The following is a 24,995-nucleotide window of genomic DNA, read 5'->3' as shown; positions in this document are numbered from 1 at the left end:
GGTTGCATCCCCTGAACAGCTTCATCCAGGGCTGTACCCTTAGCCCTGTTTCATCTCTGCCCTGAGCCTCCAGTCCCTGCCCCAGCTGAGCCATGAGCCTTGCCACCAGCCCAGCCCTGGCTCTGTCTCCTGGATGGACCTTGGACTTCTGCTGTAGCTCTATGTCCAGCCCTGTCTCTGGCCCCATCTGCTGCTGCTCCTGCCTGGGCTCCCTGGGTGGACCCTGGACCTGACTCAGCTCCACTTTTGCAGGGCATTCTCGGTGAACTCTGCTTTGCCCACCTCGTTCAGGTCTGTTGGGTGTCTGTCCTGCTCCCTGGGAGCACTGCCCGTGCTGGAGTCACCCTGACTGTAGAGCATTCACCCACTGCTTCCAGGCAAGGACATGTATTAGAAACAGTTTTTATTTTTAAAATGAAAATTATTCTTCTGACAAAATAGAAGTCCACATGAAAATGAAAACTTGAGTTTTAATGGATGAGATATAAATGCCTTTCTTTTAAAATTACATGTATTCTGCTTATTACTTATTTTTCCCCAAAGAACACTTCTTAGACCAAAAACACCCTCCAAAACTTTCTGTGACTGTAGCTTGTGTATTCCCTGAACAAGCTTACTGAGCAAATCTTCCAGGTGTGTAGTTTGCCAAATGTTTCATAATTCTCTTACTATTTTATAGTTGCCTTTAGGCAGCAGAAATGGAAAAGTTCTGTCTCCATACAAGCAAAAATGCCTCCTTGTGATTTTGTACCTGAAAAATATGAAGTAAGTACTACACTGAATTTAAATAAAGCTTCATTACTGGGTTTGGGTGATAGGCTCATCTGCTAAATATGATTATAAAATTTGCTTCTTTGGGCAAAACCCCACTGCTATGACCAGGATATAACCTGTAGATGTACCTATGTGATAAATCTGTAATTTGAAAACATTTAAAAAAGAGTTGTGTGCAGAACAGCAGCCTTATTTCAAAAAGCTGTGTTTAAGAGGTTTGTAGAACAGCCTTCTATGTGCCAGAATCTGCTACAATCTAAATCCTGTAGACAGCTGTGTAATCTATGTGCTCCACAGCAGCTCCATGAGTCTGGATTTTCAGGAGGTATGGATGGATACTGACTGTTTTATTCCGCTCAGTCCTATCCGTATGAACGTGTGCAGAAGATCCGTGAACAAAATATTGCTCCTTCTCTGCGAACGTATTACAAGAAACCATTGCTGCTGCACCAGGGACATATGCAGTGGTTGTTTGATCATGAAGGACGAAGATATCTTGATCTCTTTGCTGGAATTGTCACTGTCAGTGTTGGACACTGTCACCCGTAAGCATGTTGCTTTTTGATTTATGGTATAAAATACAGGAAGAGACACCTAAGTTTGTTTTGTGCTTCATTAATCTGCAGCACTGTGACCCTAGAACCAGAATATAATTTACTGAATTGTCATGTGTCACAGTTAGTTCAATTTCTGCTGCATTTTGAAGAATTCATTATTTTGGTCTACTTGTTCCTCCATCTGGCACACGGTGCAGCATCTGTGTTTGCAGAATCAATAGCACAGAGATATGTGCATGTGTGAGTGTGGAGCCTGTGTGGAATTCAATCCCTTTGTCTCTCCCTTGCTACATGCAGGAAGGTAACTATGGCTACCCAGAAGCAGCTGGCTCGCCTGTGGCATACCACCAATATCTACATGTACCCAGCAATCCACGAGTATGCTGAAAGGCTAACTTCTCTTTTTCCAGATCCACTGAAGGTAAATTGCTTCTGACAGGAGCAGGGGCTGGTGAAGTAGGTGTCTGTTTATAAGAAGTATTTATTAAATAATCGAGAGCCATGATATCTCTGGAGAGAAAATCTGTATGGGGAATACAGACTGTGAGTTAAAGAATCTCAGGGCCCTCAGGGCCTTTTCTTTAGACCTAGCTGCAGACAAGCATAATATTCCCAGTTTCTGTTCTGTTTGTTTCCTCCTTTCATTTGTCACTTTGAAAAGGCATTGCCAGCTTAAAAATTACATAAAAGGAACGAAGAAAATGTTTACTATTCTTACAGGTAGCCAGCCTTAATTTTCTTGGTCTCATGAAAATCCACAGTGAAAACTGTTTGACAGTATTTTGTGTAGTATGTGTAAATGTTTACCAACATTTAAATAGATGAACCACAAAAATGTTTCACAAACATATGTCATGTTTCATACTCAGTGAAACAGTAAGAAAAATAATTTTTGATTTCAGGTGAAATAAATCGGTGGTAAAATGAAATTGGGCTATGAGAAGAGTGTGAAGCTACTACAGTCTTAAAGATGGAAGGAGAATAAAAAAAACTTTCTTTGAATATCCTGCTTAGTTTGACCCAACACTTTTAATTTCTTCCAATCAGAAATCCATTTTATGAAAACCTGTAAACTGAAACCCTTTTTTCAGTATTTTTCTGTACCTTTCCAGAGCATATCAGTTGGATCTTTGTTCTCATCTAGAGCACAAGGGCAACACTAATTTTATCGTGGTGAGGTCGCCCTATGGCAGTGCTAGGCTAGAGTGCATTGTGCTATTAGGGGACATGGTCTGATGCCAGAGAAGAAGGTGGTTTTGTGCTGTACTGACCCCAAGTGTTTTCCCACAGGTGGTTTATCTCACCAACAGTGGGTCAGAAGCCAATGATTTAGCTATGTTCATGGCAAGGGTACACACTCGTAACTTCGACATCATCTCTCTCAGGTAATGCCAACACAAAACTCCTCTGTGTATGGGATCACTCTCTACGTGTCTAAAACAAGAAATAACTTTCACCCCAGGTCTGCAGAGGAAAATGCTATAAAATTACTTTATTTGACAAAGAGGAATAAACCAGGATCTGAAGTTTTCATACATACTAGGACTAGTTTGCAATAAAAATGCAACCTGCAATTTTTGCTTGTGTTACCAAGAAGATTATCTGATGTCTGTGTTTAGGTTGTGTTTTGGTAGACTTTTGTTCACGGCCAGACCAAGACTGAGCAACTGCTCCATTCTTCCTTCATTTCCCTTCTGCAGTGCCCCTTGGTGAGGGGTGCAAAGGTTCCTCTGGAACAGCAGTGCACTGAACCTCAGCAGGGAACTGCTCTGCCTGGAAGTCGATTTTTGTTTTGTTTGCTTTGCTGCCTTGTTTTTCTGTCAGAGCCCTGAACCACAGTTCACTACACAGATACACAAACAGCTCTTCTGGCCTAATGACAGGGATGGAGCTGGGCTGAACACCAGTACACTGTAAACACCAGCATAAACAGTTCACTTTACCTCAAATATTAGAATAAAAGGCCGTGTTAATGAAGAGATGTATTTTTCTGTTACTATGTTCAACAGAACATTGGGTACCTACCTTGCTTGTATATTCTCACTAAACAGTTTTGATTTGTGTATAAATCAAATCATAGCACCATCTAGTTTAATGATTGGCAGCATCTGTTGGAGATAACTTGTTGCCAAGATTCAAAAGACGGAGGTGTTTCCTCTGTAGGGATCAGGTGCAGATTCTGCTGCAGCAGAACTCCACAAGGCACTGTCTGAATTACTGTTGGTTCCAATGATTGTACTCATCTCCTTGCAAATATTTCTTCACAGCTTTTATATTTGAAGTTGCAGTCAGAGTCAAAAGGCAGAGGGAAAAATGGCAGTCGGAATCATCTTTGTTTCAACGTGTTTCATTAGTTTCAACAATGCACATTTTTCCCAACAATTTGTAGCTCAGAACCATGCCTTCTCAGAATTGATATTGCTCCAGACACTTCTTGGAAATGAGTGATGTTGATTTGATTTCTTTGTTTGAACAGAGGAGGATACCACGGAGGCAGCCCTTACACGCTGGGTTTGACATCTCTGACTCCTTATAAGCATGGTGTTGCCAATGGCTTTGGCTGTACATCTGTGAGATTATTTTTATTTTTATTTTTTTTAAATAATCTGGGTAACTAACAGTTTATTTGAATATTTCAGCAATTGCTGTGTTTTCTGCCCTCAAGCACTTTGTGGTCACTAATCAAAGCTGCAGTGTAGCAGTTTATGCTGTGTAAATTCAACAAGAGCCAGAGTCCCCTTTTCCCCTCAGGCTAATTTTAAGTTAGGACAGCCATACCACGAGTGATCTGTGATTTGCATTTCTTCAGTCAGGCTTGATGCTTTCATGGAAATCTGTGTAAGGAACAAAATAATGTTCTGAACCCCTTTTTTCATCTTTGTTTTGTGGAAAGCTGCTTTCAGATGGTCTGGAGCAGATCCTTCGCTACAGTGAATAGGAATCCTATTTCAGTAAGACAGGAGACATTTCTGCTAAGGAGATCCACTGAGGTTAAATGGCAATATGCTCTTGAGCAGACTGGAGTAACTTTGTGTCTAGAAGTTGCTATTGATGACTACAGGTGACAGCTCAGACACATTATTAACCATAGGTAGGCTCATTTACAGCAGCTTCCCAGCCAGTGGATGGCCTGAACTCACGTGGTGTTTCAGCAGCAGCAAGGATTAGAAAGCTGGAGTTGTCCCTATTAGGTTTGCCTGCCTCACTCACAAATTAAGTTTGCAGATTTTGTTCATACCTCAGATTGCTGAAATGCTACCAGCAATTCATAAAATGCTGGCATTACATTTAGATAACCAACATCCTGACTAAGAACAAAAAAGGGAATAAAAAGTCAGTTGAGTTACTATTGCTGGAACAGTCTAAACTTGCTGGTTCCAAAGCTGTCTTGGTTATCTGGTGCTGCTTCCAGGTGGTCTTCAGACAAGTTTCTTGAGCTTTGTTTGCCCCTTCACTGTGACAGCTGTTTTTCTGTTTTGCCATTAGTCATTAGATCAAAAGATCTCTTAGAAGGGTGTCATCAAATCTGTAGCTATTTCTCTTATGCTTGACAGACAATGTTACCAGATGTTTTTCGTGGTCCATGGGGAGGCAGCCATTGTAGAGATTCACCTGTGCAAACTGTTCGAAAATGCAGCTGTACTGAAGGTTGGTCCATGACAAAAATTCGGGTTTTGGATTACAAAATACCAGAGGGCTACTCTAATAAAGTAAATAAGTGAAAATAAGTTATAGTTACCTCCTCAAGCAAAGTAGATGTCTGGTTAAGTTTTGCAAGGCTGAAAAAAAAAAAAATTAAACAAAAAATTCAGAGAATCTCAGGAACCTGCATTCCAATGGGAAAAATCTGGGGCAGAGGACACCACAATCTCAAATTTCTTTTTGAAATCTCAGTGTCTGTTTCCACTGTTTGTCATGATCAGCTCTGGAAGCTGTGGAAATCACTTCAGCATATCTGGAAGAGCAGAGGTGTTGGTGGTGTTATTTTGCTGACAGCTTTCAGCTTTTATATTGGAATAAGGCAAATAGTAAGGACAGCCTGCAGCTAGCCATAGGCAGAGGTTTTTCATGGGGCAAAATGTTCCATACACAGGACAGTGTGAAGTCTCCTCTACTGCAACTAACAGAAATTCCAATGAGTTTTTCTACTGTTTCAACAAGCACCTTTTATTATTTTAATTCATATGCGTATGTAACAGAATGGTTTGATTTTAGCTTTGCCATCCCTAATGAATGGCAGCATTAGCCATACTACTTGCTCTGTTCTTAATTTAAGCACAGACTATTCTCCAGAAACCTCCTACCTGCACTAACCATGGAGTACAGACGGTTTAAGGAGACTCTCCTTTAATGTTTACCTTTCTACTGTTAATTTGAGGGGTGATATTTACTATGCAGTCATACAACATTTGTTGCTTAGATGAACAGTTTCATGTTTTAAAGCTTTAAAGTTTTGTGTCATATTAAGTAAATTCCCTTCAAACTGTTTCCCCTGTGAACAGGTTCATGTCTTGCAAAAGACCAGTACATTGAACAGTTCAAAGACACTCTGAATACCTCAGTGCCCAAGACAGTAGCTGGATTTATTGCTGAACCAATTCAAGTAGGTAGTTTGCCATTTTTCAGTTGTGATAGCACAAGTAGTGTGAAATACTCAAATCTGATATTCTTTAGCTGCAACCTGAACATAGATGTTTGCTGATTTTTACTGTGATTTTTAATGCTTTAAACACCTTAAATGTTTGAAAGACTGGACGCACTGCCTTCAAATTTCAGCTTTTGTCACTGACTCCAATGGAACTAGGATTTTTCTTGTGAAATTAGACACAGAATCATGATTAAATATACACATTTTTTCTGCAGTTAAATAGTGAATGTGATGCATGCTATGGTTTGGCTTCTATTATCTCCTTTCAATTTTCATTACTATTTCTGTAAACTTTTAACTCAACCCCCCTTCTCCCTCTTTTAGTCATGTTGTCCCCTGATGGCCACAGGATTCATTCTCCTTATGTTTTACCCTTTGTTCACAATTGTTTTATATGTGATTCTTCAATAGGAAAAATGGAGAACTTATCCAGGGCAAGAGAAACAGTGTAATAACTGTGATTGATTTCAAGGAAAAACTGGAGCAATTCTCCAGTTTTTCTCTCTGGTTTTGCTGTTTTCAAAGCACTTACATACTTGAATCTAAAAATCTGTTGTAGTCCAGGTGTAGGTTAGAATTGAATTTCCAATGCAAATGCAAACTATCAAGGTGAACAGATGTTGAGGAGGCAATGTTCTAAACAAATTAACCGAAGAAGGAATGTGAATTCTCTGGCCAACTTCATCAGCAAACCGCGTCTGGGTTTTGCTATGTGTAGATTTTCACAGTCCTTGTTTTGGCAGTTTATTGTTAATTGACTTAGTCTTACAGTGATTATGGCCTCACAAACATTCATGCCAGCACAACTTCCAGAGCAGCAGGCAGCACTGTGGAATGGGAATGCGTGACCTGAGCAGGAGCTTTCTGGAGTGGTTTCATTGCTGGAGCAAGAACCTTGAAACAGCAGTCCTGCTGTTACCTGAGGGCTGCTTGGTTTTTTTCTCAAGTAGAACTCCTGTTTCCTTATTTGTTCCTGAAAACATTGTGTTTTTCTCTTGGCAGGGTGTTAATGGAGCTGTTCAGTACCCAAGAAATTTCTTAAAGGAAGCTTATCAGCTTATATGGGAAAGAGGGGGCCTTTGCATTTCAGATGAAGTGAGTCAGATTTTTTTTACATGAGAATTCTAGAGTTGGGTATCTCTGAAATTATCATAAAGGGCTGGAGGTCTGGAAAGAATCTAAGTGAAATGCAATACACTTCATATCTTAAGTTTAATACAGTGTTAAACTGCATCTTTTCAAGCATAGGAACTGCCTATGTTTTTACTGCCTTTATTCTCATTTTGGGCAAAGGTAATATTTGTAGCAGACTTCAGTCCATACCTTCTGGGGGCAGTAAATTTGCATAAATATGCAACAAATGCTACTTGTGATGGAAGATTTGTCAAAATAACCCTTCCTTTTATGAGTATTTTTGACAGACATAGACTACAGAAGAGAGTTGATTGCTGTACCTCTGCAATATGTTTTAGAAGTAGAATTTTCTTAGCTAAAACAATATTAAAATAGTATCAAATGCTTCAAATGCTTTTACTTTTCCTCTCCACTTTGAAATGGAAGCTGCATCTTATTTATCTTTCCAAGCCTAAGACATGATTGCATGTTATCACATGAAAGAAAAGCCCAATTACAATAAATAGCATTTTGTGTAGAGCCATCTGAATAGGGCTCCTAATACAATTTGACTCCAGATGTAGTTGCTGTTTACTGCAAATCAGCAACAGTTGAAAGACAAGGAAAGAAACTATATCACAAAGTGTGAGAAGATGATGAGCGTTTCTCTGAATTTTTCCTTTGAAAGGTACAGACAGGATTTGGACGGACAGGCAGCCATTTCTGGGGGTTTCAAACACATGGTGTAGTCCCTGACATCGTTACTTTGGCAAAAGGAATTGGTAATGGTTTCCCAATGGCAGCTGTCATTACAACAAAAGGTACAAGTGTTCTGTTCTTCTATGACATAAAACAGAGTAATTGCAAAATACAATACAGAATAATTACTTGCAGAGAGATGTGTGTTTAAAAAGCTGAATGTTGCTTATAAACTTTATCTCAGTCTTTTTTTTGGATAGATTGAGATAATTAATTGGATCCTCATTGCTTCACTTGTTTCCCCACATGTTGTGCTGTATCAGTACAGAGCTGTATTTAAATGAGTGTAGTTGTATAACTGAAGCAGGAATGGAGTTGTGAGTGGTTTGTAGGGCTGGTAAAAGAGCCTGGAAATCATAACTGAATTCACTGATAAATATACTGTGAGTAAATAGAGTAGGATGTTACCCAGCTGCTTGATTCCTACAAATGGCTGGCTCAACCTAGTGAGGAAAATCTGTAGATGGCAGGTGAGGGCTTACCTTAGAAGCATGACTTTTAGAAGAAGTTTTGTTTTGGCATCTGCTAGGCACTATATTTTTTGGAAATACTCATATTTTGCACAGACTGCTTTAAAGAAATCTTACTGTGTCCCCGTAGAGACACAGAGTTCAGAGTTGAACACAGCAGATGTAATTGTTGTTACAGTAACAAATATTTAAAGCAGTAAGTACGGGTACCAAACAAGGCAGAGGAGGCCACTAAGATGATCAGAGGGGCAGAGCACCTCTCCTAAGAAGAAAAAGCTGAGAGAATTGGGATTGTTCAGCCTGAAGAAGGCTTTGGGGTGACCGATTGTGGCCTTCCAGTGTAAGAAAAATGGAGAGGGACTTTTTACAAGAGCATGGAGTAACAGGACAAGGAGGAATGGCTTTGAACTGAAAGAGATTAGGTTTAGATTAGATATGAGGAAATAAAATCTTTACAGTGTGGGTGATGAGGCACTGGCACAGGTTGCCTGTAGGAGCTGGAGATGCCCCATCCCTGGCAGTGCTCAAGGCCAGGCTGGATGGGGCTCTGAGCAACCTAGCCCAGTGGAAGGTGTCCCTGCACCTGGAAGAGGATTGGAACTGGCTGATCTTTAAGATCCCTTCCAACTCAAACCATTCTGTGATTCTATGAACTGAAGGAGTAACCGGTGTTGTTCTTTTTCTTTTAGAGATTGCAAGTTCCTTGGCTCAAAACCTTCACTTTAATACGTTTGGAGGAAACCCTCTGGCCTGTGTAGTTGGAGCTGCAGTTCTTGATGTAGGGAGAACATTACATAAATTTATCTATACCACAAGTTCTTTGTATCGAAAGATGAAGATTGCAAGTATAAATTTCTATGTGGGCGATTTTTTAAGTAACTAAGTAAAGGGCATAAACACGGCCAGTGTGCCCCATTCACAGGAAAAAATCCTGATTAGTTTAATTGCAAAAATTTTCAGATCTCTAGAAAGAGTGGGAGCCCTATAATTATTACTTCAGAATCATCTTTATCTCCCTTGGGTTCTTTACTTGGTTAATGAAATTGTAGGAGATTACTTTCTCAAAAGCCTTACAGCACTACACAAATCCATAGCTAAAGCAAATCTATTTTCTGGCAAACATGTTTAACAAAATTTTTTTAACGGAAAGGCTTTTACCTTATGCTTAAAAAAACCTTAATGACCAGACAGTTACAAATACCTAAGGTCAGAAATCCTTTTGGGAAAAAAAAAATTACCTTATGAAAAAGAAAATAGAAAAATATGCAGCACATTTCACTTATATCCAGTAGAAAATCAGTCAGTGGGTAGTAGGTTTCTATTTGTCTTGATTATGCACAGAACATTCATTCACTAAGCTCATTTCATTATAGCAGACACTGTTTCTATTCATGTTACTTTCCTGAGTGGTTTGGGGGAGTTTAAGCTATTACTAAGATGGATGACTGTATAAAGAACCCATGTTTTGGGTTTTTTTGACTCTGAAATAACTTGAAGCCTGGCTCTGAAATAATCCAAGGAGGTTGTTAGAGTCAGCAAGAGTAAAATGGAGTTGAAAGAAAAGGAAAAAGAAAAAAAAAATAGAAACAACCACTTTATCGTCTGGAATTAGTTTTTAAATGTAATTTTTCTAAATACAAATGTTACATTCATGTAATGGTTTGTGTGTAGGTGCCAGTATGTGCCTGAAAATAAGAGCTCTGATTAAGAAGGCAGTGTAAAATATGAAGAAAAGATTGTTATTAGAAAACATGTTGTTGCTAAATATAATATAGTACTCAGGCTGTTCTCTGCTAACACACACAGAATATAATTAAAGCCTTGGCTTTTATTATTTAATTATATTCTTCTCATGATACTGAAAAAAAATAAAATATTCTGATAAGATTTTGAAAATAATCTTTCTGGTCAGGTATTTTCCAGTTATGAGTACACGTGAGCAGGAATTACTGGATTAAATGTAAGTAATAAGAAAAATGTGAAAAGTCCCAAAGAAACATCGAAGTATTATGTGAAATTGTATTCTGATGCTGGTAAGAGCATTTAAGAAAAGGGAAATGTGAGCAGTGATGTAGTCAATGAACATAGCAAGGAAGTGAGATAAATATGGTGTCAAGTTCAGTGGGGATTAACAGAATGTTTTGAAAGCCTTTCCTGCAACGCTGTCATGGTACTTCATTTTAACCAGGCCATTGAAGAAGATGGTCTACAAAAAAACAGTGAGGATGTGGGAACATACATGCTGCTGGAGCTGGCTAAACTACGGGATAAATTTGAGATTGTTGGAGATGTCCGTGGCAAGGGACTTATGATTGGAGTAGAAATGGTGACAGATAAGGTTAGTGACTTCTTCATTCCTTTCAATTTACAGTGCCATTGAAAGTTTTATCACATTTTATTTCAGCTGAAATAAAGCAGACAGTGAGGTGGGAAAACATGGCTCTGGGTAAAATGAGCCAGAACATTCCATCATTCAGCTATTTCACAAGCTTTGAGTAAACAGTGCACCTTAACTGCACCGACTCATGGGAACAGATAAGTTATGCAGCCAACATTTTCAGCTAGAGGTGAGATTTATTGGAGAGACTGGAATATACATCTTTGTCACAGAACTAATTTGGAATATCTAAGTGAAGTTTAGTATTTCCTTCCCTTAGGACAGTCGATGCCCTCTTCCAGCTGAAGAAATAAATCAGATTTGGGAAGACTGTAAAGACATGGGAGTTCTGATCGGCAGAGGAGGGCTCTACAGTCAGGTACTAAACCTCTGGTTATAAATAAAGCTTACTTTCTTGTCGAGATGAAAAATGAGCAATGGGATCACCATGCTATTTAAGATGATTTATTGCTCAAGTTAGCCCGATATCAGTCTCCATATTGTGGGATATCAAAGGCGTGAGAATTGGAGAGCAGCAACAATCAGCCATAGCTTAAAGGTAGTCACAGGTTTCTTCTTCACACAGCAATATGTAACATTTTGGTCCAATGTTAACACAAACTTGTTTCTACTTAATAACCTATCACCTTTGCTTAATTTTGCTGCATCGTGTCTGTCTTTCAGCCAATAAACTGATAGGTCATGTACCCCCACACACCTCTATTATAGCTTCTAGATCCTTATCCTACCCTGTAAGTCACATTATTACAGCTTAAACCTTTCACTATTTTAACTAATATAATTTCTTACTTACTCAAGGCATATTCTTACTTATAACTATAGGAACATAAGTTCATAATTTTTCTGCTTAATGTTTGTGTACCTTTCCACACACAAAAAAAAGCCAAGCTCTTTCCAAGGCTGCAGATTGAACCTTTCAGCATATGTGAAGTTTCTGTTTTTCCATTTCCCACATTTTCTGTCCTTGTGAACAAGATCCCCACTTCCCTCAAGTTAAATTAATTTAGTTTAGTAAATAAACTAGAAAATGTATACTCTTAGGAGTATATACTCTATCTCTGTTCAATGCTACTGATTTTAAAATTGGGCAGGAACTATTTGATTCTTTTCAAATATTCTGTAACAAACTCAAGATTTCCTTTAGAGGGACAACTTCCCCTAGAAAACCAAGGTTTTCTTCTTCTTCTTTTCTTCTATTCAATAATAAGAACTATTATTCTTATACTCAGGACCAAGTCTTTGCACAGTTCAGGTTATCACCTGACACATCAGTACAAAACCAATAGTTCTTTGAGACTGGAGAGCTGGTAATGTACTAATTCTTTGATAATAAAGGAGAAAAAAAAGGTGTTGACAGCCAGTTCAGCAGCCGCACAAAAGAGAGAATTGGATGTGAAGGCCATCAGCCCATCCCAGCTGAGGATGTGGTTCCTGCTGTAGCCAGGACACTGCACCATTTCCCTACAGCACTCAGTTAATGGCAGAGAATTGCCTCAGGGCTGGCCTGGTCAGTGACACAGAGGAGGCAGCTTCTATTTGAGATGGATAGAGGGTAAATAAACCAGAGCTGTGTCTGTCACCTCATCAGTTCTTCCCTAAGTCACAGATCAGGAGACAGGTAACAAGCTGAAGCTCAGTGCTGTGAAGTCTCATTCTGTCTGATGAGAGGGCTGTTTATCTGTGAGTGTTTGCTTCAGCAGGGGCTGTGGGTGGGAAAGCCCATTATTCCACTCTTACTGTATTAAGTCCTGTGATGTGATGCCTGAAAAAATCTGAAATTTAGGATTCTTATGGAAGATAAATAATCTTAAAAACCTAGATCAAACATTCAGATTTAGGAGTCTATGTTCTTGACAAGTGTAACTGTACATATAATACTTCCTGATCAACATGCTTTCCAGTTACAGCACCTAACTACAAGATAGTATTTAGTGATTCATTCATAATGCATTCTCTTAAAAGCCTTTAAAAACAGCCTATATTAAAACAGCAAATGGGCTGACACAATTCAAGACAGCCTGCCACTCTCAGCAGATACTGCTTTTCCCTGTGGTAGAGCTGCAAGAAAAGAAAATACGTGTCTCTGTTCTTTCTTTGTACAAATCCATCTGAGATTTTACTCTGTCTGTCTGCAGTAACAGAGCTGCAGACACGACCTACTCTACTTAGGTCTTTTGTGGAGGCAGTTAGGTTATCAAGAGGGGGTCATGAGTCAGATGCAATTCACTGCAGTCAAGTTCAAAATTGCTCCACTTCAGAGTGCATTTATCATAAGCCTCAGCGCCTGCACTGCTGTTCTCCCTTTTTTTCTCATTTTTTGGGGTGGGAGTGCTGACCCAGATACGCTGTTGAAACCAAATTCTTTCTGTACAATTTGAACACTTCTTTTTCTTTTTGCTCTCTCCTCAGACATTCAGAATTAAGCCTCCTATGTGCATTACTAAGAAGGATGTCGACTTTGCTGTGGAAGTATTTCATACTGCTTTACAGAGACACGTGGAAAGAGCAGCTGCAAAATAGACTTGATTTGTTTCCTTCTATGACAGGCACACACAATCCCTGATACTCACAACCCAGACTGGGCACTAATCTACCCTGCAAGATAAAATCATAGTGTGACGATTACATGCTTGTTCAATATCATAAGGGCATTCTGAGAGATAGTGTTCAACACAGGATGTGGTGTAATCTCTTTTCTAAATGTACAATTCACTTCTACAGTGCTGATTTCTGTGAACTGCACACCTATTTTGCCATTGTCAGAAAAACCCTGGCTGGATTAACAGAGTACCAAATAGAGAGGCAGGCATATGTTCTTCTTTCCCCTGTGAAAGTTGTATCAAAATCAGTAATTTTCAGAAAGAGTGACAGAAAGAGTTGGGGAAGAAATTTCAGTTAAAACTGTTTACCCTGCCTACAAAGACACACTGTAATTAGAGCATTACAAGCAGTTTGCACAGCTGAGATGTTTCTAATTACAGTAATTATTTTTTTCATGGGGATAAGAAATCCAGTCATCACCCTCTCCAAAACACGCTTCTCTTTTCCTCCTGCCACTCTTGGGATTGCACAGCACATCTATTAATCATTTTGTAAAGGTGCAAACTCTGGAAGGTGGAATAAGATGTTCTTTCTTACATAATCACCTTTTAATGTGTAAGGTCATTGCTTCCTTCAGTTTCCAATTAAAAAAACAAATGTTGTGGACAGTCAGCAAGAACTGTACATTTCTCATTTTACTTTTCTTCCAATTTTAATATATGAAAAAATCTTTGACTCAATAAAGTACCATGTCAAGTTTGGGGGACGAGAATATTCTGACAGTACTTTACAGGAACTTTGGTGACAGAGCATCAGTACCTCTCCAAATCTTACTCCATGGGTCCTAAACAATATCACACAGCCTTTGCTGAGCACTGCCTTCTGCAACTCCATTGGTAAGTCCTGTGTACAACCCAGTTCCACTCCAAAACCAGGTGTTATCCCACCTTTTTTCCTACACAAGATCAGGCAGATTATGCCTTTAAACAGAAGTGCAGTATCTCTCCTTAGAAATCAGAACAAATTCATTCATTCATGTCACTCATTGTTTTCTTTCTCACTTACTCCAGCAAGGCTGTTCCACTAGACATTTTTTTCACCAGCACCCGCCATGGAGGTAGATGTACAAAACCAATAGGATTTGTCAAAACTGATTAAACAGCTTTGTCATCTAACTCCTTCCTTTCTGTCTGCTGCTTAATGTTAATTAAGTAATTAATTAGAAGAAGAACCCATGTCTTGGAGGTGCTTCATATTTGATAGCGGATCAAAGAATATTCTAAGTTGGAAGGGATCCACAAGGATCATCAAGCCCAGCTCTTAAGTGAATGGCCCATAGAGGGATCAAACCCATGACATGGGTGTTATTAGCACCATGTTCTCACCAACTGAGCATAGGCCCTACTACTGGCTACACTCACCCTGAGCTGAGCCCTCTCAAAAGAAAAGCAACAACACACGTGTCAAAATAATTTATTATTTCCTCTGTGTGAGTACTTTATCCATGCAGGTTTCTACAGGAACACAGGGTCAGTAGCTTTGAATTACTATATCCCCACCTATGGTGTGAAAATTGCTGAAGGGTAAGGGGCTTTAGACAAGGTGGCTTTGTGGAGGGAGCACCCACCTGTGCTATGACACAAAACCAATCTATGATTAAAGGAAGGCTGTCAAAAACAGAAGAAAGCACAGAGTCCTCCACAAGTGAGCATTCCTTTTGTGCATCTTCATTTTTTTCCTACATTGATACTTGACCTCTTTTTTAGCTCCAGACACAGGCAATGTGCATGTTTCAGTTCCGTGAGAGTGTTAATGTACAATTCTGAAGACTGTCACTATAGCAAAGTTCTATCTGTTTTTACGTTTCTCTTTTTTGTTTTTGGTATTCACAGCCCCATTTACAGTTGGTGTTGTCGTTGCTCTTGCATGTCCTGTGGCTTTCAGGTGTTCAAACAATTTATTTCGGGATGGAAAAGCACAATTGCAGGTAACACAGTGGATGGGAACTTCATTCTACAAAGAGAAAAAAAACCCAGAATGCTTCACATTTGTACTGAGTATGTCATCAGTGCAATAAACCAATTTCTTGCACACAGTTCCTCCTTGGCAATGAAGTGGGAATAAACTGTTTGTTTCTATCATCAATATTCCATTACTCATTAACAATTGAACATGTATTTTGAAAAAAATAATCACAAATACAACTTCATGAAATTTCAGAGTGCTTTAAGTAAAACCAAGACTGGAAGCCTTGCAAATCTAATTCAAAGTAAAAACCAGTTTTTATCTCAGTTGACCATACTTTGGGCTCTGAGATGCAGTGAATTTAGTATGTGTTAGCTGTAGCTACTACAAAGTTTCACTCTCCAGCAAGCATCAATATTGAGAAAGATGCAAATAGTACTGCCTGTAACCTGCTGCGTGACAATAGCTCTGACCCCAGTTTAATTTATTTGAACTGCCTTGCACACAGAACTTTACCAACTCTCCTACAAATGAAGCTTAGTCCTGTATTCCTCTGTGAGGACAAGAGCTGAAGTTTCAGTTCTATTAAAATCACAAAGACAGAATTTGTGAACTGCAGGTGACCAAAAAACAGCCTTCCTTATAGTTATATGACCCCACCTTTTAGCCACCCTATGAAGAAAGGATGAGAGAGATGAAGAGAAGGCTTCAGGGAGAACTCATTGCAGCTTTCCAGTGCCTTAAGAGGGCTCAGATAAAGGAGGGAGTGTGACTTGTTTTACAGGCAGAGTGGCAAGACAATGGGCAATGGTCTTAAATGGACAGAGGGTAGGTCTAGATTACACATAGGATGCAATTCCTTTACTGTAAGGGTGATAAGGCATTGGCCCAGGGAATTTGTGGATGCATTATCTCTGGGAAGTGTCCAAGGCCAGGCTGGATGGGGCTTTGAACAATGTGATCTACTGGAACTTGATGATCTTTAAGGTCCCTTCCAACCTATGATTTTATTTTAAATAGCATAAGTAATTTGACATACCGTTGCTGAGCTCTCTGAAGATGCCTTAGCAGACTTTTTTGCTTCCTTGGCTTTTTTCCCTTTAGGCTTAGTGCTGCTAACAGACAAAGAGGAACCAAGATCAGTGCACAGGAACATTAAACATTTACAAGCTTCTGATGTTTTTCAGCTTTCAATGGCTCTGCTGCTTTCCCCCTGTTCTTGCTTCATGCAAAAAATGTAGTGTATCCAGGAAAAAGAAAAATATGATCAATTGTTAATTTCAAAATGTTGAATCAGCTCCTGGGAAGTGATATGGCAGCAATCTGCAATCAAATACCACTTTCAGAGAAGTTCCTACTTTTTGGCTAGTATTGTATTTATTCAAACAAATTTTGGTGGGCAGCCCCCAGAGTCACATCTGACTATCCCTGTCAATCTATCCTGTAAATGTATCCTTGTTTGACAGTATCAAACACAACACAGAATGACACAGTGACTGCAATATTGCAATCCAACACACCTTTTTGCTTCACTTCTTGTTTCATTCTCTTGGCTGACATCATCTGTAATGCCTGTGTCCTCTGACACAGCACATCTTTGGTCATCATTTACCAGCTCCTCTGTTGAGCCACTGTCCTTCTCCATGCTGGGCACCTCCTTCTGTTCAATAGTTTCTTCATCAGCACTTTGATCAAAAGAGTCCTCGTAACTCTGTCCAAACAGAAGAAATCCAAGTTAAATACTTTCAGTTCATTAGTGACTGTGTTTATAGTATTATACTCATTTACCTCAAACATGGCTGGGTTGGGAGGAGAGAAAGCCATGGACTCTCTTAATTTTACTGTGTGTTTTCACTGAGACTGTAACATGTAAAACCTTAGTTCTCCTGTTTTGAAAGATGAGGCCACCTGTGGTGAAGGGAAGAAACACCAATAAAATAGCCTCTGAAACTACAGAAGAGGAGAATGAAGGTAGCTTTTAACTACATACAGGGTTCATCCTGTTCTAACTACCATTTCTTATTTCACAGACAGTGGCTTGGCTTGTAACTTTGCAAAAGGTTAATTACTTAGACTAAAGTTTCCATACCAGACAACTGCATTAGGACACTCAAGCCAAAATAACTGAGCTGACTGAAATTAGGTAGGCACACTGTATTTTCCATTCCTAGCAGATACTGGCAACCTTTTCCATGTGCCAGATTAGATTCAATATATGCAGTTTAGCAAAATATTAATTCTGAAGCAGAACAGCAAAGCTCCCAAAAGCACAGTAACAAATTTGACCTAACACTACATTAATGCAACTCTTACCATCTCTCAGTAAGACCATCTGTACAGTCTCAGTTACCTGAAAAAAACTTGGCCAATCCTAACTTCAGGAAACGAAAATAAAACCCCCAGAGATTCACTGTACTCCACAACACTTGGCAGGGGATGGAGGTCAGGATTTCTCAGCACAAGATTCCAGTTTGTGCGACACAAGAGTGGCACCTACTGTCCAGGCTGTAGCAAACTGATGGAACAGAACCATGGTAACTATGTGTGAACTCTGCAGTGAGAACAGACCTTCTGGTCTCAAACAGAGGAGGAAAGAGGTAATTGAAGCCTCATGGCCAGCACAGAAACATGAAGGTCAAGCCAATACTCAGACTATGCAACTGGACCAGCCAATGTGAAGCCAGTAAACTTCATCTGCTTGAAAGTCTCAGAAAAGTTTCTTAAGAGCAAGAGATAATGATGCAGTGGGAGAGGACAGAAAAGGTGAACAGAGAATAGGAAATTACAGGGGAAAGCATGGAAGAGGCAGGAATTGGTACAGACAGCTCACTGGAACAAGGCTAGGACTGAGCAGTTAGTACTTGAAAAGGATAAAGTTTGAGGAAGGCAGACAGAGGAGTGTGCTGACTATGAAACTCCTGACATTCAAGCAGTGTTGCCAGCCTGAAACAGTTTGCACTTGGTGAATCTCACCCACTGCTGTCAGCACAGATCTCTAATATCACACACAGACTCAGATCTTGGAGTACCACAGATTGGTGTTACTTTTGTTTGCAGTTCATGAAAAAGGTGGAATGCATGTGTTCATTCCAACAGCTACAGTGCCAGCAGGAAACCAATAGTGTGGCAGTGTTTTTTACCCCATCTAAATTAGAGATTAAAAAGCAATGCACTATACCAACTCCTGCAAATAAAGCCAGAAGTGACCACCAAACTGAGCTCCTAATGCACCAAGTCCACTAGTGGTCTTCCTGATCAATTCCTTGCATTCTCCCTATCTGCCTGTTTCCATCTGTTTTTTTTTATAATTGACTACAGCCTTTTTAGAGTCAGCACCACATATTAGCATCTACACTAACAGAACGAAGTGAGGTCTATGATGTTGTTATCATAAAATATGATTATAATAAGACTAATAAAAGTTATTCTGGTGACAAAGAAGAATTAAAAATATTTTTAAATAGTCTTCAAATTCTGTGGAATTTCAAGTTCTCCTATTTTGTAGGACAGAAAAATAATTTGTCAGGAGATAGCAAAACTGGGTTGTAAAGTTCCCAGAGTATCATTATGACTACATACCTTCATTGTTTTCTGTTTCTTCCTTTGTTTCTTTGAGAGTCTGTAAAGATAATTTAAAAATTACCTTTTTTTTATAGAAAACTCCCAAAACTACTAGGATTTCTAAAAAGGTATCAAGCTATACTTTTCCTTTATCCTCTTAACATAATGTTGGGTAGCCACAAAAAGGAAGTTACTCATGCCAGAAATTAAAACAATAGGTCTCCTAAACTATTGACTGCATTTAGTAAAACATTTATTCTGCTCAGGCCGAACCCAAAGATACTAGTGAGATAGTTGGGATTATGTTCTGGTTGTTTAAAAAATGAAGCTGTGTAACAATTCTGATTTTGAGGACATTCATTTTCCATTTATGCCAGTAATCAACTGACAGCAAGTACCAAATCAATAAGCACTGGCTCTATGGAAGCCCCTCTGCTTGAGAAATAACAAACCCCTCTCTTCCTTAACATATAACTTTAAGCAGCAGAGAAAACGTAAGTCTGTTGTTCTACAGCACTCAAATGCAGTCATGCAAATGTATGTGTTTTACTGGAACTCTGATGCTAAGAAGTATTTTAAATTGCACAATACTGGGAGCAGTGCAGTGACAAATCATCAGAAGCTCCCTCTGAAGGCCACTAAGATTTTGTAAATCATGAGTCATGATAAAATTAAAAACAATTTGAAGTACTTCTGTTTGGGCATGTCTTCTGTTTCTTCCTCCTCTTGGGTCTGTATTCCATCTGCATCATCCAAAGCCACAGGAAATTTCCCTTCTTCCTCTTCCAGTTGCTGTCGTAACAGTGACACCATCTCTCGATGCTTCTTTGATTTTTCATGATTCTTCATGCTGTGAAGACCAGATTGTTACTTCAGGTTGCTCTGAGCAAACATTATTCCATTTACATATAAATTAGTAACAGGTCCAATATCCAGCATTACTATGTATGGAAATATCTGCACTGACATTGTCTCTATTGGAAAGATGACACCGAGATTATGTATAGTTAAAAATTCTTTAAAATGCAATTTTAAACTACTTAAACCCCAACACCTCCAACCCCAAATCCCCAACCACAACTACTTACGCTTTCTCAGTTTTTAAGAATTTGTCACAAGCAGGGCAGTACAGACCATCAACAAATTCAGCTTCTTCAGTTTCGTCATTCTGTTTGTCTGAAGAGATCAGCGGGGATCAGAGAGACAAAGTCAGATAAGCAGTTTTTGAATGAGCTGCTCTTTAAGCCTCAGAAAATAGTCACAGCACTGACATTTAATTTCTCCATTAGTACTGACACACAGTCAGCTTAAGATCACCTCACCAAATTAGACATTGGTACAGATTAACAGTTGCAACTTATTCAAAGGAAAACATCAGAGAGGGACAGACTTCAGCTCAGCACCCTCAGGAGGCAGTGAGTTGCATTAGAGTCAGAACTGTGAATCTGAGGCTTTAAGGGAGCCACACTCGTACTACAGTGACTCAGTATAGATCACCTCCCCACACAGCATACCTTCAATGCCTTTTGTCTCCTGTTCTAATTCATCTTCACCAGCTGATCCATCCCCAAATTCCTTTTCATATTGTGCCTCCATCTCTTGCAGCTCTCTCTCCAGATCTGACATAGTTATCCAGCTCTGCTCTTTGTACTGCTCAGCGAGCCTGCAAGCAGAATACAGCAACTTTTACACTGTGTCCCTGAGATGGGAACTACAGGAACAGTGTTACTTAAAGATAACTTCTACTTAAAGATAACTGTTCTACTTGGGCATCTCAGGAGGAAAGTTCTGAACCTGTTATGACAGAGCAAACAATTGGAAATCTGATTAATCTGAGTTAATTTGTAATGTCCATGAGCACCTCTACACTGCAAGCAAGAGATATTAACTTAGGTGGGTCCTGGTTGAACATACTGTGCAGCTTGGTCAGTATCAAGCTCACAGCAAGGAAGATAGCTCAATCCTACTCTAAGATCCAAACTCACAAAAAATACAAAAATCACAAATTTCTTTTTGACTGTGCACTATGGGAATGTACCAGCTCAGTTTTCCCAATCTAAGTATGCTCCAAGTTATCAAATAGGGCATTGCAGGATGCCTGAATTTTGCTCCAGCTAGCTTCTGGCCTCAGAATTATCAAACCACTTGTCAGTAAATGTATAACCCTACTTTATTGACCCTAAAGGGAGAAAGTATATATATTTATATAGAAAAAACAGTACATAATATACTCCATATATGTTATTACGTAATTTTAATCAATATGCCGCTATTTTGCAAATGCACTTTTAATATGAATTTAAGCTCCTCCCTCATATGTGCAGGTGAACAGTTCTTCCAGTTGAAAAAATAAATTGTGGTTATAGTCAAGAGACCACCTTTTCCTATTTTGGTAAAAAAGCAAGAAACATTGCATTTAGTCCAAGGGAAGTGTCCTTTCCAGAGTTAAAAGGAAAGACAAAGCTAAGCTCATTCTCCCCTCCTTCTTTTAAGCAGGTAGGGTTCCAAGGCAGATGAAGGCAATCTAAGTCCAGGTTGTTACAGTCCTGTTCTCCCTTGTTCTAAAACTTACATGCTTTTTTCTTTAAAGGAACAAAGATAACTATTAAATTTTATTTCCCCAGTTAAGTAAAAGCACAATGGGTTCTGTGTTATTACAGCCAGTTACCCACAGCACCCAAATAATCATTCCCCAGTTATGTTAGAAAACTCTACAAGTCAGAACAGTGCAGAAACACAGAATTTTAAAAAGCTCACTCTTGAGACCAAAATTAATACCTGTCAAGGATCTTTAAAATAGCAAGTGGACCTACTATTATAATCTATGTCTATATTGTACCCTCATGGATAGTTTTTCCAAGTTAAGAAAGAAAGATTTATTCCACAAGTACATACTTGGCTTGCTTTAGCTTCTGTTGCCTCCGAAATTCCTCTGCTTTCCTAGTTTTTTCTGCATTTTGTTCTTCTACAAGTTTTCTGTGAGCCTGTACTCTTTTATCCCTCTTACGAATAAAAGCTACTAGCTGGCGGATCAGTTCATTCCTCTCTTTCCTTGCTTTCTCTCTCGTTTTCTTGTTCTCTTTTTCCATAGCTCGTTTCTCCCAGCGGTTCGAGGCTTGTCGTGTGTCATACTCTTCTTTCCAAGCAAAGTTTTTCTGAGTACAGAAACTCTGCCAATATGCATAGAAAGGGTGGACTACCTGTGAGAAGAAAACCAACACTTGTTGATGAGGGACAGAAAAAAGAAAGAAATAATTCAGGGCTTTTGTAACTATTTTTTCCTGAACTACTATATAGGCCACAGTTTTGCCTCAGAGCAATGAAGATTTAGAGAAACTTTTAACATCATCATCAAAGTCTGAAAGCACATCAATTCAACAATCTTGTCTGAACTATTACAAACTGCAACTTCTAAATATATCCCCCTGCAGGACTGGATCATGCTGACACTAGTGTCCAGTTACTTAGCTCCGCTGTATTTCTCTTGTCAAATTGAAAAGCACAATCAGAATCAGATATGCTGCCTGCAAGCTGGTACTTGCCTATAAACTTCTACATTACACCACACCAGAGACCAGTCATACATTGCACAGCATTAAAAAAGGAGCAAAATAAATACATAATGCTGTTTCTTCCCTGTACATTCTCTTTGCTTCCTGAGAAAGACAGAAATGCATAGCCCTTGATGATACAACAGCAAGGAGCCGTGACTTGCACAGGTTAACAAGCTTAATGTGAAGAAACATTTACTCCTGTTTCATTAGCAAACTACATGAGTGACCCTGGCTTTCACATTAAAAGAAAAAGTAAGTGATTGCTATTTATTCTCTTCTCTTTTACTGATATTCATGAGTAAATGCTGGACTAATAACATGCCATCATAATCACTTTGGGTTTGTTCTTTATTTCTCTCCAAATAATTACTGTCCTCCATTTTGTATTTTCAGCAATCAAGATATGCCTAAACTCCCTTCTTACACTACTTGGCCTACCAATATTGCTTTTATAATTCACTCCTATATGCCTTACTGCTCTTACTTTGGGATACTTCATAGAAGTAATGGTTTAATACGTTTTCTTCTAGTGAGTCTTCTTCTTCTGCCATTTTTATTCACAGGAACTACAACTATCAATTTCTATTCACAGGAACAACTCAACAATAACTTCCAGCAGCCTATCTACATGCAAAGTTAATGTCTGTGACTTGTGGCAAGTAAGTCACTACAGTTTTTCTTGCTATAACAAAAAATAGCCAATAAACATTCACATTTCATCCAATAACCTAAGTAATATTAGACTACCTACCTCAGATTTCTGCTTCAGAAGAGCATACTTTATGTGCAAAAGAACGCACACCTATAAACTGATCATCCGCCCCTTCACCAGATGTAAAAGGTGAGACTCTCCCCATTCTCAGCAGCTACCTTAACAACCTGCACGTGTCTGGCATCCTCCAGCAGCCTGCACAACAGCCCTTGCTGAACTCCCAGGAGGATTTTGTTTTGCCTGCTACTCATATTCGGAGATAATCACTTTTGTTTCTGCATCCAGTTGACCTAAAAGTCTTCTATTCCCATGAAGGCTTGTGAACTCATAGCCTTAAGAGTATCTTTTCTGTCCGTCTGGTGCTGACCAAGCTGCCTCTCATGCTTCTTGTGAATTCACGGAGTAGACCAAACCTTCTAAAAAACTCCTCCCATTATATTCCTACTGCATAGAGAAGTTAGCACTGCAATGCTGGAATCCTCTGACAGTGTAATATCTTTGTCTGAATATAACACAACAGGGAAATTAACTTTCTACTTAACAGAGGCTATTTCCTATAAAATACCCCCATGAATCCCTAGGGGGAAAAAAAGTGAGCACTCTGCTTCCAGAACAGCATGAGCTATGCAGATGTCAAAGCATGTTGAATTAGAATTCCAGTCCTTTTAGCAGTTATCAATTGTCAGATTTTGAGTCTATAACTGTATCTGTCCCACAGCCTCAAAACAAGCAGTTTTCAAAAGATGTTTCAAGACAACTACATTAAAAGACAGATTTTAGCTGGTTCAGAGATTCTCCCTGGGAAAGATTTCCATTTGTTAAGCCACCTTGTAATTTCTCACCACATCCAAACACCCTTCCTGGCACTTCTTAAGAAGTCTCACTTGTAACTTTTGTTTCCATCTCCAGTGGAAACAAGTTTTGTACCACTGAAGCTAGTAACTTTAAAGGTCTGTATCAATTCAAATGTCATAAATAATTAGCCGACGGAGAAAGTGTAGGGGAGAAGCACTCCAGTAGTGCACAACATTCGAGTACACTTCATACACGTGCAGTTATTCCTTAGGGAAAGTGTTTTCACCTCATTATTTAATTTCAACACAGAAATACTGGTAACCTTAAAAAAATCCTGTAAATCTGATAGTCTGATAGATTCCAACAAACAGCTGGCAAACCAGATGAAAAGAACTCAAGTCATACAAGTATCCATACACATTTTTTTCTTTTTTCACAGAGGAAAGCATGCAAAGTTTTCTGAATCAAATCTGACTATAGGCTAATTGCAGATGACAATGTAATCATAATGGAAGCTCACACTGACAGTCAAGATCACATCTATTTTCTAAAGGCTGTGCTACACACTAAGTGCTATGCAGCTTTCCTGTATGAGGAAAGATACATATTATAGGGGAAGAAAATTGGCTCAATACCCCTGCCAGTAATATAAGCAGTGTTAAACACTCGTAAACTACTAAGAAAAGATCCATTCTTTTGCTTTATAGGTCTTGCACTAGACCTGAGTTCCACTGGCATAATTGATGGTTGGCCCTGTGAAGTATCTGTCTGACAACTCACCCTGCAGGCCTGGCTAATACTACAGCCCAACAGGAAATAGCAATTTTAATTCACATAAATATGAATCAGACCACAAGCACTTCCTTTGCAGAAATGGCCTACAACAGTAGAAAATAACCACAGATATATGGTATTCACCTCAGATTTCAGGGGCCCTTCCTTTCGGAAAACATAATGGTTTAACTCTGTTGCCTGCAGTTTAGTCTTATGTGTTGGAGTCTGAGATACAGTGTGTGTGCCCTTGTTTTTAATATTTAGTTCTAGAATTCAAAGAAACACTGAATTTCATATAATATGAAGTTCATGGGCATGTTTTCATGGTGATACATGAGAACAAATGCTAAAGTTAGATAGAAAAAGTGTAAATG

General features: G+C 39.1%; 2 protein-coding genes across 3 annotated transcripts in view; one reads left to right on the top strand and one right to left on the bottom strand.

Annotated features, from left to right (window-relative positions):
* Positions 1–235: 235 nt before the first annotated feature.
* AGXT2 (alanine--glyoxylate aminotransferase 2) lies at positions 236–14,032 on the top strand. 2 transcript variants are annotated; one of them, XM_019005275.2, is made up of 14 exons: positions 236–377; positions 680–765; positions 1,135–1,319; positions 1,629–1,752; positions 2,622–2,716; positions 3,808–3,901; positions 4,886–4,979; positions 5,834–5,934; positions 6,982–7,074; positions 7,781–7,913; positions 9,011–9,099; positions 10,510–10,659; positions 10,979–11,077; positions 13,129–14,032. In XM_019005275.2, exons 2-14 carry the CDS (start codon positions 730–732, stop codon positions 13,237–13,239), a joined length of 1,404 nt encoding a protein of 467 aa, XP_018860820.1. In that variant the 5' UTR covers positions 236–377; positions 680–729; the 3' UTR covers positions 13,240–14,032. The 2 variants fall into 2 exon arrangements, with proteins under 2 accessions (XP_018860820.1, XP_018860821.1); XM_019005276.1 differs by lacking the exon at positions 236–377 and having other exon boundaries at positions 1,072–1,319.
* Positions 14,033–14,717: 685 nt separating this feature from the next.
* DNAJC21 (DnaJ heat shock protein family (Hsp40) member C21) overlaps positions 14,718–24,995 on the bottom strand; it is a 14,088-nt gene continuing 3,810 nt past the window's right edge. The window contains exons 5-12 of the mRNA XM_019005277.2: positions 21,682–21,986; positions 20,301–20,449; positions 19,875–19,962; positions 19,478–19,636; positions 18,805–18,844; positions 16,746–16,936; positions 16,265–16,340; positions 14,718–15,273 (exon numbers count right to left, since the gene is read on the bottom strand). Of these exons, the coding sequence (XP_018860822.1) occupies positions 15,109–15,273; positions 16,265–16,340; positions 16,746–16,936; positions 18,805–18,844; positions 19,478–19,636; positions 19,875–19,962; positions 20,301–20,449; positions 21,682–21,986 (1,173 nt within the window). The 3' untranslated portion in view covers positions 14,718–15,108. The remainder of the gene's footprint in view (positions 15,274–16,264; positions 16,341–16,745; positions 16,937–18,804; positions 18,845–19,477; positions 19,637–19,874; positions 19,963–20,300; positions 20,450–21,681; positions 21,987–24,995) is intronic.

Source organism: Parus major, chromosome Z, assembly GCF_001522545.3.
Source record: "Parus major isolate Abel chromosome Z, Parus_major1.1, whole genome shotgun sequence".
In the NCBI taxonomy this organism is placed as follows: Eukaryota; Metazoa; Chordata; class Aves; order Passeriformes; family Paridae; genus Parus; species Parus major.
The sequence above is the reverse complement of the archived record's forward strand: the minus strand, read 5'-3'. Positions and strand labels throughout refer to the sequence as shown.

What these genes read in the sequence shown, in the direction of transcription:
- AGXT2 (XM_019005275.2), top strand. Translation starts at nt 730, where the DNA reads ATGCCTCCTTGTGATTTTGTACCTGAAAAATATGAA. An exon ending in AAAATGCAGCTGTACTGAAG is followed by an intron (nt 4,980 to 5,833) that starts GTTGGTCCATGA and finishes CCCTGTGAACAG; the next exon opens with GTTCATGTCTTGCAAAAGAC. An exon ending in AGCTGTCATTACAACAAAAG is followed by an intron (nt 7,914 to 9,010) that starts GTACAAGTGTTC and finishes TTTTTCTTTTAG; the next exon opens with AGATTGCAAGTTCCTTGGCT.